Source organism: Astatotilapia calliptera, chromosome 1 (assembly GCF_900246225.1).
Source record: "Astatotilapia calliptera chromosome 1, fAstCal1.2, whole genome shotgun sequence".
In the NCBI taxonomy this organism is placed as follows: domain Eukaryota; kingdom Metazoa; phylum Chordata; class Actinopteri; order Cichliformes; family Cichlidae; genus Astatotilapia; species Astatotilapia calliptera.
In genome coordinates this window covers 41,008,837-41,021,547 of record NC_039302.1, presented here as the reverse complement: position 1 = coordinate 41,021,547, position 12,711 = coordinate 41,008,837, and the positions used below count along the sequence as shown (strand labels likewise).

The 12,711-nt window shown below is 39.3% G+C and overlaps 1 protein-coding gene across 1 annotated transcript; it reads left to right on the top strand.

Annotated features, from left to right (window-relative positions):
* Nucleotides 1–10,765: 10,765 nt before the first annotated feature.
* Nucleotides 10,766–11,842, top strand: LOC113028022 (uncharacterized). Its single transcript, XM_026177955.1, has 2 exons — nucleotides 10,766–11,461; nucleotides 11,541–11,842. The coding sequence occupies exons 1-2, from the start codon at nucleotides 10,778–10,780 to the stop codon at nucleotides 11,559–11,561; spliced, it is 705 nt and encodes a 234-aa protein (XP_026033740.1). The 5' UTR covers nucleotides 10,766–10,777; the 3' UTR covers nucleotides 11,562–11,842.
* The last annotated feature ends 869 nt before the right edge of the window (nucleotides 11,843–12,711 follow it).

The window sequence follows — 12,711 nt, the reverse complement described above, 5'->3', positions numbered from 1 at the left end:
GAGTTGGAGTGGAGGGTCATATTTCCCATTAAGACCAGATTAATCCTTCCCCAGGGATATAACAATCAAAGTTTCCATTTTTCCACTACCTACTATAGAAATATTTATTCAAACATTTGTCTAGTCAATGAACTACCAGAACTTTTTTTTTCTTTTTTACACATTTATTATGTAGAAAAACTGAGACTTGCAGTTAAAAAATTGTACATCTTTTCCGCATATTAGACCTTCTCAGGGAACTGTAATTAAATGTCTGGCCCTCAAGATAAGTGTGTGCTGTATTTGGGGGATGATGTAAAAAAGTTTTCCCATATCAACTTAGTAAACACAGAGAGAAAGCTGGATTCAGTAATACGAGACATTACTAATAAATATGATCTTCTAATCTAGCCAACAGGATTTGTGGTCCCTCTAAAATCTGTAGAGGAAGTCTGTTTAACTCTTGCGTACGTGTCAAATGACTAAACATGTTAAGACTTACAAGCTATTGTGGAACCTACATGAAAATGAAATAGTGTATTTCAGCATATTCACAATCTCACCCCTGAACCACACACCCCAATACTTATCTTGGACCAAACCTGTGTCATTCTGCTGACCTCAGATCACCTTAGACCTGTCCTGCTGTGGATAATGATGTATTATTCATAGGCTGCCACCATCTGGCACATCAGTTTACCCAGCCACCTTGGCAGTCATCCTATCAAATACAAACAAGCAAGGAAGGGGCAGTAATCAGAACAGTCCTTACTCTACCCTCTGTAGTGTCCGTGCCAAATGAAGATGAATTCAAGTTAAAAGATTTCAGACACTGACTTATACATATTTATCAATGAAAGGATAAAATTTTCTATTTGGACTAGTGGACAAATTGAGAGGGGCTAGATCTTTTATAAATCCCTTTTAAATAAAACCTGTCACCACAAGGTGGAGCTCAAATCACAACAATAAAAGGGAGAAGAAGCACAAACTATTTCCCACACAAAGGGAAATGCAAGATGACTGCTGTCATACCAATACCAACAGAGACTTAGAAGTATATAAGAAACAAAGAAAGAATATAAGAAAATGCAGAGATTATACTGCTCTTAGCTATATAGTTCATTTAAAAGGTTTGAGCTCATTCTTTTATCCTTCGAAAGAAAAAAAACATCATGTTAAATTTACAGCAGAGTTATTAAGCCACCTAAACTGACAGAAAAGCTTTTTAAAAATATATAAAATGTGCTTTATTTTTTGAGGTTTGACAGAATTCTTTAAATATAGAATTTTTACTGGATCTGACTAATAACCAAACTTACAATCATTATGCTGAAGCAGCACCAAGCTGGACAATAGGTCATGTAATCAAATAAATAATAAATAATTCATGTAATGACCACTACATGATGATATCTGTTTGATTTGGATGTTTACTGGATGATTACTGTTTACTGGACAAGTTCCTCAAATTCCTCTTCATCAAGCTTTACCTGAACATTGCGTGTGTGTGTGTGTGTGTGTGTGTGTGTGTGTGTGTGTGTGTGTGTGTGTGTGTGTGTGTGTGTGTTTGCAGAGCACATCAGTGCATACTGTGCATTTTTAATAAAGCCCACAAAGTTCTCTGTTGTGGCGCTCATAATCTGCAGAAACAAAAACATGAAACATGACCTTGTTTCAAATGGTTGCGCTCAAACAAGAAACACAGCTCACAGCACAAATTGTTTGTGTCTTCATTTGTGCTACAAATAGAAACAGTTGAGCCTCAGGTTGGGGGGCCACATAACACTCCATGTGTTGTCTGCTTTTAAGAATTAAAAATCAGAGTCAAAAGAAGAGGTCAGGTTAAACAAACAAACTATGATTGTAGACTTCTGATGTTTGACTTATATGTGAAGATTATATATGAAAATATTAACTTTTGCCCCAAAAATTTATATACCTGAAAATGATTGAATTAACATACTAACAAGTATACTAACAGATATACTAACAAATTACATGTGTGTGCGTGTGCATGTGTGTGTTTGTGTGCAAGTGGAGTGAGACGTGTGAAGATGATAAAGGAGGATCCAATCGCAGGCACTTGTAAAGGTGTGAAGGTGGTTTATTGAACACAAAACACAAATAGAAAAACGGCAAACGGGACTGCAGACTATCTAAACTGAGAACAACTAAACACGAATTAGAACACGAACATGAAGGAGGATGGGCAGAGGTAAATGACGACGGACAGCAGGGAGAACACACGACTGGAACATGGTAGATACACAGACGGACCAGCGACTACTACAACAGAAGACACGACTTAAATACACTCAGAGAAACACAGGGAGATTACACACAGGTGGGGGACACAGCTGGAGTAATTAACGAGACGAGACAAGGGAGGTAAAACTGAATACACTCACATGAGACGCAGACCTTCACAATAAAACAGGAAACAAGAAATCACTACACAAAGACGCAGACTGGACACAGATCAAAACCCACACCAAACATGAGAACACAAAACCTGAGAGTAAAAACCAAAACCAGAATCACAGAAACAATAGATAAATAATAATAATAATAATCAACAAAGCACCAGAGAACAAAAAAACGATCATTCAAATAAACCAAAACAAGAGAACTCAAAATGCTGGGTTGAACCGACCCAGAACCGTGACACTTCCTGTCTTACTATGAAATGTAGTTTTCCATTGTGTTTTTTCTAACTTTCTGTTTTGCCTCTTTTCATCAAACAGTACACTTGGTGACCATGTTAGTTGATTGTTAGTTCAAACGTATGAAAGGTGACTAAAATATTGTAATTTTATTTTAGTATTTTAACAGAAACTATAGATGAAGAAAGAGCATTTTGTCATTAAAAAACTCGCACACAGACACAATTAGGTTTAACATACTGTGCGAAGCAATCTTCATCAAAGTGTGTACTGCTTTACACTAATGGTACACTGAGCTAAGTACAGTGTATGACTTCAGATGCTGGAATGAGAATTATAGCAGGAGGTGGAGGATGTGTCCAAAGATTCCATGGATTACAGAGCAGAAAGCATTTTCTTGTAAATTCTTCTAGCAACATCATCACAATAAATCCTCAGCTTAATGCCTGTGTGAAGTGTACATGTGTGTGTGCAGTGTGTGTCTCTGGGAATGACACAGTACAAATAGGGAAATAAAGAACTTTCCCATATGTGGTTTTAAAGATAAGTTCTTGTGTTAAGAAAAAGTTAAATACAGGCTTTTGCCTTGAAGTTTGGTTCTCTTTTCCTTTCTTGTTTTGTGCGACCTCAGTGCTCTAAGTATAAAGAATCAACAACTGGACTACTTTGGATTTCTGACCAAGCCAGAAAGTCAAAATTAAGTAGTAAACTAATTTATCTTCAACAAAAACAGGCACTATACCAAGAACAAGATGAACTTTTTCCATACAGATCTTGCTTAGGTGTGAATTTTTTGTTTCCTCAAGTTAATTATAAGGAAAACAAAAGTCTTTTGTGCCCCAGACACATTTATGACAAAGGTAATGGAAACTTGAAGTTCCCTTGCAGGTGTTGCTAAATCTTCTATCAGGAACCTTGGGATAAATTGGTAACACTTTATAATAAGTGCACACTATTAAGCATTAGTTAATCATCTGTTAAGCATTAGTTAATGGTTGCTTAATTATCTCTACAGCATCTACAAAGTATTTCTCATAATCAGTTAATAGTTTACAAGCACTGCTTTAAACACTTTATTCATGATGAATAAGCTAATGTACAACACTTTTTATTAATTAGCAAATCTGGAGACTCAGGGGTAACAGAAATGATAGACTACTGTCAGAACACCTTACAGTTATTGAGTGGAACGAGTGGCTCGCAAAAAAGCGCAAAAATGGTACATTGGGGTGACTGATATATGACATTTCCAAAAAATACAGATAATTCTAAAAGTTAATGTTGCTACTGCTATTTTTTTTTCTTTTCAAAAATGTTATTTGAAAAGTTTATGTAAAGAGCTACAGGTCATATAGTTTGCATCCAGCCGTGTTCTGTATTACCTCAAATATTGGCTGATAGTTTATGACACTTTTTATTTTTGTATCAACATTTGTGTGTCCAATCTGTCAGCATTGTTCTGATATTTCTGTGATTGGCATCTTAAAAATACAGTGCGTTCTGGATCTACCCTGTGTGTTGTGATTTATTTTTTGTTACAATGTATTTTAAATACTTCCACATGTATTAATTAGATTTTAAGGTATATACTTTAGATGGGCTCACTCAAGATACTTTACTAACAAGTAGCAAATGGTTTGTAACTTCCTAAATAAGTTTATTAAGGTATCTATGAGTATTTATAGATACTCTATCGAAAAAGAAGTTGGTCGATAGTGAGTTACAGCATAGAGTTACAGCATTGGCAGCCTTTAAGTGACAGTTATAAATGTATTGTAAGACATCTGTTAAGCTATAGCAGCTGACTGATGTAACCCTGATATTCAGTGTTTATAAAACATCTAATATGAAACTACTATGTGTAGTACATGTAGAGTTTATAGTATTATATGGGGTATGTTAACCATCTACTTACCTTTTACCAATGATTTTGTATACCATTGAACATCCTGAAATGACTGGTTTGTAACTGATGCAGAGTAGTGTTTATAAATGATTAATCAATGAGTTTTAGAACAAGAAAAAATAATTAATAAAAAAGTGTTATACATTAGCTTATTCATCACGAATAAAGTGTTTAAAGCAGTGCTTGTAAACTATTAACTGATTATGAGAAATACTTTGTAGATGCTGTAGAGATAATTAAGTAACCATTAACTAATGCTTAACAGATGATTAACTAATGCTTAATAGTGTGCACTTATTATAAAGTGTTACCGATAAAGTTTGACTCTGCTTTCACATTGGATCCTTATGTTAAATCTCTGGTTCGTTCTTGCTTTAAGAGTAATATTGGCAAGCTGACTTCCAGTTTCATACTCTGAATTGGAAATTGTTATTCATACATTTATTTCATCACAATCTTGAGTGTTGTAATTCATTATTTGCTTGTTCTTTGGAACATCAGCAGTGTTCAGAACTGCTGCTGTAAGGTTTCTGACAAGATCTTCTAAGTATTCAGATGACACAAGACGGCTTCCACAAGTCCAAATCAAGATTCTGGTTTTGACTTTGGGAGCACCACCATGCATCAGTGAACTTTTACATCCATACATCCCCAGCAGATCTCATCAGGGATCAGGGCCTACTGCCTGTGGGTTGACAGGTTGACAACTACGGGACAGAGCTTTTGCAAGAGTGGCCCCTGGAATCTGGACTTCTCCACCTCTGATCTTAAGATCTGTGGACTCAATGATTTGTTTTAAAGCCGCTAAAAATGAATCATTTCAAACTTGCTTACTTTTGGTCTTTATGTTTTTAGTATTTCTGTTGTGAAGCGCTTTGCAATTTTTATTTTAAAAGGTGCTATTTTAATAAAATTTTACTTTTCTTTTATATGGCATGGGTAATCCTAGAGAGTTACTAAGGGTTGCAGTGTATTATGAGTGAAGTTGAAATGTTGTGTTCATTATCAAGTTTTATTAAGTAAAATTATTGTGATGAGAAATAATTAAAAAGCAAGTGTCTATGATGTTCAGATTGTCTGTGAAGTATACAGGGTGGGATCAGAGTCTCCTCCCATTCACTGCAAAGTAACTACGTAGATCAGGAAGGGAAGAGAAAAAAGTCATTCTTCCAAGTGAGAAATGTGGTTGCCTTCTTTAGTCAGATTTTGCTGAGGAAACAAATTGTCAGGCAACTGTTGTTAATTGGACAAGAGTTTTGTTATTGGTGTCATTCTTTTGGTTGTGGTACAATGACACACTGGCTTCAGAAGTGCCTGTTTTGTTGTTTACTTTGGTCAGGTTTTTGGATGTATGATTCATTGATGACCCAGGCCAAAAATGGCAAGCCACCCCTCCAGGATTAGTTGAGATGATTGGTCTAAGAAGGAAATTAAATTCTTTAGACGAGCCTTGAACTTCCAATTCTACTTAAGTGGTAGGACAGAATTGCACTTCATTGTGCCTTTGCACATTCCACAAAGAGAGATTTTATTTATGACTCTCACTTAAAGGTGTGGGCTGACACTAGAGAGGTTAAGTCAATTTCCCCAGGTGTATTTTGTTTATTGTTTTCCATGATTTGGGCCCATTTTCCCTTTCATGTACTGCTATTGTTTTTTCTTATATATGTAACTGATTTTTCATGTTGAGACTGATAGGTTGTGTTGGAAAAAATACAAATGAATTCAAGTTCATCAAACCAAGTTCTCTGAGCGTTTTTAATAGTCATCCACTTTTGTCTAGCAGTCGAATCTAACAGTATCCATTTAAACATTAAAATCTGTATCTCAACTATTGAAAGGGGTGTTACACATTCCTCTGTTTACATATGTAAACACATTTTGTACCCCAAATGCAGTCATCCAGGACTTAAGCCCTTTTTCCATAAGTACCTATTCGGATCGACTCAGGATGGTTCGCCAGGATTTTCCATTAGGTCATAGTACCTGGTACGAGGTACTTTTTTAGTACCTGCTCGCCTGGGGTTCCAAACAATCCGAGCAGGTCCTAAAATGTGCCATTATCAGACTGCATGCCGCCGATTGGCTGGTCAGTAGTGTCACTCAGTGATTCATGAGAGTGTCTTGTTCACAAAAGTTACAACTTCAATTTCTTTAACAAGGAAAATGGCTAGAAAAAACACAGTTGGGATCCCAGAGTCCAACGAAAAACACAGACTGAGCAGCAGGTATATTCTTGCTTCGATGTCCACCTTTTTTGTAGTTTTTGTGTCGCATATTAATTACATAACAGGACACTATGACGCGCTTCTATGACGACAACCACACAGTTAGGTACTACTGGATTGTAGTGGAAAACCAGTCAATCCGAGTCAAGTTGTGGAGATCCGTGGAGAGTCGATTTGAGTAGTTACTGATACAATGGGGGCTTTGAGTGACAATGCCTTTCAAAGTCCTAACATAAAGTGTTCGTTTAGTAGGACAAAAACAGCCACCTGAGCGAAGGTCACTGAAAGGTGGAAAACCTGTCGCTTGTTTGTTTAAGCTGCACAGTAATCAAACACTCCCACTGAATCAATGGTGTGAATTGTTTTTTCACCAGCAAGCCTGTTAATGTCTTTCACAGTCTGGGTTTTTCAAAGCACCAGTTTCAAGTTGGTACACGCTGACATCATTTTTGCTCTCATGTTTTACAAGAGGTGACATCTAGGTTGAGACCCACCTATGAAAATATGGAGGTGAACTGGAATTATACAACCCACTGGCACATAAACATCATGGTAAATATAATAACAGAAGTGTATGCACACCTGCGTCAGTCTCTGGTATAGTTTGGTTTGCAGGTGTTGAGCCTGAAGATCTGGCTGCCTACAAAAATATTAACAAAACTAAAACATGTATGGCAATATGCATGAATGAAGGTCTGGACCAAATCCCATTTTAAAAGTTTTTAATAAAACTGCATGGTGCTGCAGGCTGCCCCATGCTTATTTTCTTTCCTGGAAAACTGATAAATAAATAGTCAGTGCATAATTTGAAAAAGAAGAAAAAAATCCATCTATCCATCTTCTTCCACTCATTCGGGAGAAAAAATCACTACATTAACATGGTGGAGGGTTTGTGTGTCCTAGGGATCCCAGGGGCTATGTCGGTAGGGTCAGCCATGGCTAACCGGTCCTGGGTGCGGGACCAGACAAAGAGCAATTCGAAAGACCCCCTATGAGTATATGATGAAGGGAACGGTTCACCCTGCCTGTGATAGGGTTACCAGGACCACGCCCTGGAGCCAGGCCCAGGGATGGTGCCCGAGGGCAAGTGTCTGGTGGCCAGACCTTAGTCCATGGAGCCCGGCCGGGCACAGCCTGAAAAAGGGACATCAGTCCATCCTCCTGTGGGCCCAACACCCGCAGAAGCCGCCGTAGGGGTCGGGTGCAATGTTTATTGGGAGGCAGCCAGAAGCGAGGCCTTGGTGGATCGGTCCATAAAAGAACCATATCATATTTTTACTCTTACTACCAAACCTTTTTGCACAGTACTGCAATTATAAAGTGTTTATATCTTAAGTGAAATTTAGCAAAGATAACCTAAGAATTTAACTGAAAGTAGAGCCAATACAACTGCATGCCCGTGATTTAGGAAAGGGGCCCTTTTTTTTAACCCTTTCTTACTATGTCATATTAGCATATCCCTGGATGCCATGTATCTGCAGCCTTTCTTATCTTCTTAAGGTGTCTCCTAGTCAGAGCAGACAACAACAGGAAAAAAATCCAGCTCACTGCTTCAAAGCCATGGCATAAAAACTGACACTCTGCTTCAGTGGATATCAGATATCACACTGATTCAATCAGAATAAAGTGTACTAATTGCACAGCTTACAGGATTGCCAATCAAGTACATCCCAGTGAGCTCTAACAAACCAGTTAGAAATCTACCCCTGCTGACTTAGCAGGTAATTGAGCACTCAAGTAAGGATCAAGTCAGACGAGTCGGCATTCACAAATGCTGCTAGTTTGGATTTTAAGAGTCGTTAAAATCTGGTAGGCAAGTATTGGTGGAATAGTTATTATTCAAGTGCTTTTGTATTTATTTGTTCAGACATACAAGCATCGATATCTTAAGATTCTATGAAGTATACAGACAAATAACTCACAGAACTGCTAAAAACTAAACCTGTTGTTTACTGTCGTTATTTGTGTTTCCTTTTTTAACTTCAGTAGGAGCTTTGTTTGCTGGAAGAAAGGGCAGATTTGGGATTTGGGGGGATTTTTTATACTTTGATGAAACATGCTCTCATGTTGTCTTAAACACAGCAGGTCCCTGCACCCTTCCATGCCCTTGTGAGGGTATGCCAAAGCTGTAATATCATACTGCAACATATCGCTTCAGTTCTCCACAGGTCACATTCCTTCTTGCTGGTGGAAGACGGGAATCAAAGTGAAGAGAGAAACAGGAAAATGAGAAGTGTTAATTCAAAAGTAACAAGGAAAGTTCAAGAAGAAAAGCGGAGAAAATTGGATGAAGGCACACACAAAAAACAACAAAGAGGAAAAAACAGAGTTATGCGATCGAAGTTCACCAACACTGAACAGCTTCTGGCATGGCTCATCCTTTCTCATCATACACATTCCTGTCTGACATGCTCACAAAGCACCATTGTACTGAACTGGGTCTGACTCATATCCTTACTGCTACCTACCTTATAAGCTATAACCACATATTGTTCACACCAAGACACACGGTTGGCCTTGAGCCACCTCCATTGTGTAGAGTTATGGGCTGACAGTTTTAGTACTGCCTGTAAATGATTCTCCGCTGTAGAGAGAGAAGGTGTGAACTTCAAACGATAAGGGGAGAAGAGAGGAGGAGGATGAAGGGGATGTGATATGGTGCTGCTCCAATGTTATGTGACCTAAGGTTGAAGGGGAGTCAGTGTTTACCAAGGTCAGTGTGTAAAGGTCCAGTTTTGTTTATTGATCTAAGCCTGAACAGCTACGCGTAGTGTCCAGTAGAGGGCTCTGTTGTTTAGTTAGCGGCAAGCTGCACTTCCAGCTCAGACCGGGTTTGTGGCGCACATTTCCCAGTAGGCAGCTCTCAATGAAGCGTGAAGCAGCGTGATACCGGACTCTAGCGAAACGAACAATTTGCAGCCCTTGGAATGCGGAGCGAGGTACATGTTTTAAGTTGTATTTCTTTGCTTAATTGATATTTTGTTGTATTTTCTGCTTTATTTGAGTTCATATTTGTAATAAGCGTCTAAGAAAATGTATTTTGTGTTTCTGTTTAGTTTTCACGGTGCATTGGCGCACCTGGCGCACTGTTAGATTCTGAATGAATCTCAAAGTAAAAATTACTGCACCCGTCGAGGCTCTCTCTATTTCTTCCTTGGTCCGGGGGACTGCTACAGTGAAAACTCGATCGCTGAGTGAAGGCTACTTGCTAGCTCCCATGCCAGATGAGTGCAGCCCGTGCCACGAGCTGGGTCCGTGTGTCAGCTGTGAGAGATTTCTACACCAGTCAAGATCATCTTTGCTTCGTTGCCTACCTCCCCTTTGAACTCTGATGGTCACTTTACGAAGGTGCAGGTATTATGCCCATTAAGGACTTTGCTGATAACAGGACTTTGCACTCTAATTCAGAATTACTTGCCTTAAATATTTTTGTGGTTACAGCCTTAAAGGTATACTGCATTGCACTGAGTAATTACAATCTTTAAATTGTATGGGTTTATTTTTCTTGAAAGTAACGTATATCAGCGGTATTTACAGTTACATTTTGTCTAATATGTGGGTGCTAATCTGTTTATTTATGTGATGTAAACGTCTGATGTGAGCATTGTTTCCAAAAGTAACACTCACGTAAGTTTAAGTCCAGACGTTATCGCATAGAGCAACATACACATTACAGTAACAAAATGTTGAACGCTGCTGAAGAAGCCGACGACTCAGAGCAACAAGGAGTAAGATCCAGCAATCGTGAAAGGCATTTAACTGAAAAGGGTAAAGAAATGCAGGAATATGAGGCAAAGAAAAATGAGAAGGCATTTAACAAAGCTTATGACACTTGGAAGAAGGCAGCTAAAGAAATCAGAACAAAGCTGAAAACTTTCTGCTCACCTGAAGAGCTAAACAATGCCAGTCATGACATAAGAGACAAGCACGCTGTAGTACAACAGCATTATGAACCCATTCGCCGCAGCCAATCCATAACGCCCGACATTGTTAAGCGAATGGATGCTTGTGCAGTGCTTACAACTGACATTTGTGAAGTTGTTGCTAAACGACAGGAAAATATCGATCAGCTCTTTAACGATCGCCTTGAAAAGGAAAGAGTACGAGTGATGTTAAGGGACTATGGTTCTGTGTTTGGTGATACAAAAACTGAAACGTCGTTCCCAGAGGGTTCAGTTGCACGCTCAAAGGCAGATTCTACTGGCAGTCGTGAGGTGGAAGCAGAAGCTGAACTTGCAGCCAAAGTGGAACAAGCAAAGGCCACACAAGAAATATTGGCACAGGAAACCAAGATCAGCCAAATGGAAAATGAGTGGAAAATAAAGGAAGTGGAAACAAAGGCAAAGTTGGAGGAGGAAAAGACTAAACTTCAACAGTTAAAGGCAGACAGCGAAGTGAAAGTAGCAGCTGCACGAGTAAGAGCCCTTAGCGCTCAAAATGACATTGAAAGCCATGATCAAGTGTCCTGCTACAACTTAGAAAATTCCGCAAATCTCCCCAACAGCGCACCACGGCTCTCTTTAAATCCACAAGCACCAACATTTAGACCTCACAATACTACTCCAGAACGTGAAGAACTTAGCTTAGTTCAAGCCCTCGCCAGCTCTCTTACCCTAAACAGGCTTCCTGTACCTGAGCCCACCATCTTTAGTGGCGACCCCCTAAAGTTTATGGATTGGAAGGTATCCTTTATGGCACTAATTGGTGACAAACCTTTACCTGTGTGTGAGAAAATGTTGTATCTAAAGAGCTATCTTGCAGGTGAAGCACGAAAGGCAGTAGAGGGATATTTCTTCCGCAACAGTGAGCAGGCATACGCAGGCATTTGGAGCGTTTTAGAGGAAAGGTATGGCAGCCCATTTGTTATCCAAAGAGCCTTTAGGGCTAAACTCACAAAATGGCCTAAAATAGCTGCCAATGATCCTAAAGCACTGAGGGAGTTGGCAGATTTTCTCCAAAGCTGTGCAGAGGCTATCCCTCAAGTCAAAGGCCTAGAGATCCTTAATGATTGTGAGGAAAATCACAAGCTTCTAAGAAAACTGCCTGAGTGGATAGTGCAGAGATGGAGCCGCATCGTGGTGGAGGAGCTAGACAAAAGCCAAGACTACCCCAACTTCGCTCGCTTTACAAAGTTCATACAAAATGAAGCTAAAGTAGTTTGCAATCCTGTTGCCTCACCATTCCTAATAAACGAAAGGGCATCAGAAGAGCAGCATGTTAAAAGAGCGAAGGCACTCAGTACTACCATCCAACCAAAGTCTCCACCAATCCCAGTATCTACTTCTAGACCTAAACCCCCATGTTTGTTTTGCAAAGAAGAATCGCACGGCATAGCTAAGTGTCCTGCTTTTGCAGCGAAAACTAGTGATGACAAGAAAGTTTTCATTCAAGAAAATCGTCTCTGCTTTGGGTGTTTGAGGAGGGGTCATGTAACCAAAGAATGCAGAGGACGTCACTCCTGTAGTAAGTGTGGTCGGCGTCACCCCACCTGTCTACACACAGAAAGAGTGAATGAACCTAAAGAAAAGAAAACTGAGGATTCTAAATCCCCAGATGAAGGTGCAAACAAGGAAGTGCATAATGTTATGACTCATGTACTAACAAGGAAACTATCTTCCACATCCAGCATAGTACCAGTATTTGTGTCAGTTGCATCTGAGCCTGAGAAAGAAATACTTACATATGCCCTGCTTGACACCCAGAGTGACTCATCCTTTATTTTAGAGGATTTGGCCTCAGAACTAAATGTAGACGCCCAACCAGTGCAGTTAAAGCTTAGCACCATGACTTCCGTCGACACAGTCGTTGCAAGTAAACTTGCCAACAACTTACAGGTGCGTGGGTTTGATTCTGAGACTCGTGTCCGAATAGAACACGTCTACTCTCGTGACTTTATCCCAGTTGACAAGTCTCATATCCCTACCAAGGAAAC

Coding starts and splice junctions, on each gene's coding strand:
- LOC113028022 (XM_026177955.1), top strand. CDS start 10,778: ATGGATGCTTGTGCAGTGCTTACAACTGACATTTGTGAAGTTGTTGCT. Junction 11,462..11,540: donor TAAAGTTTATGGATTGGAAG/GTATCCTTTATG, acceptor GCTATCTTGCAG/GTGAAGCACGAAAGGCAGTA.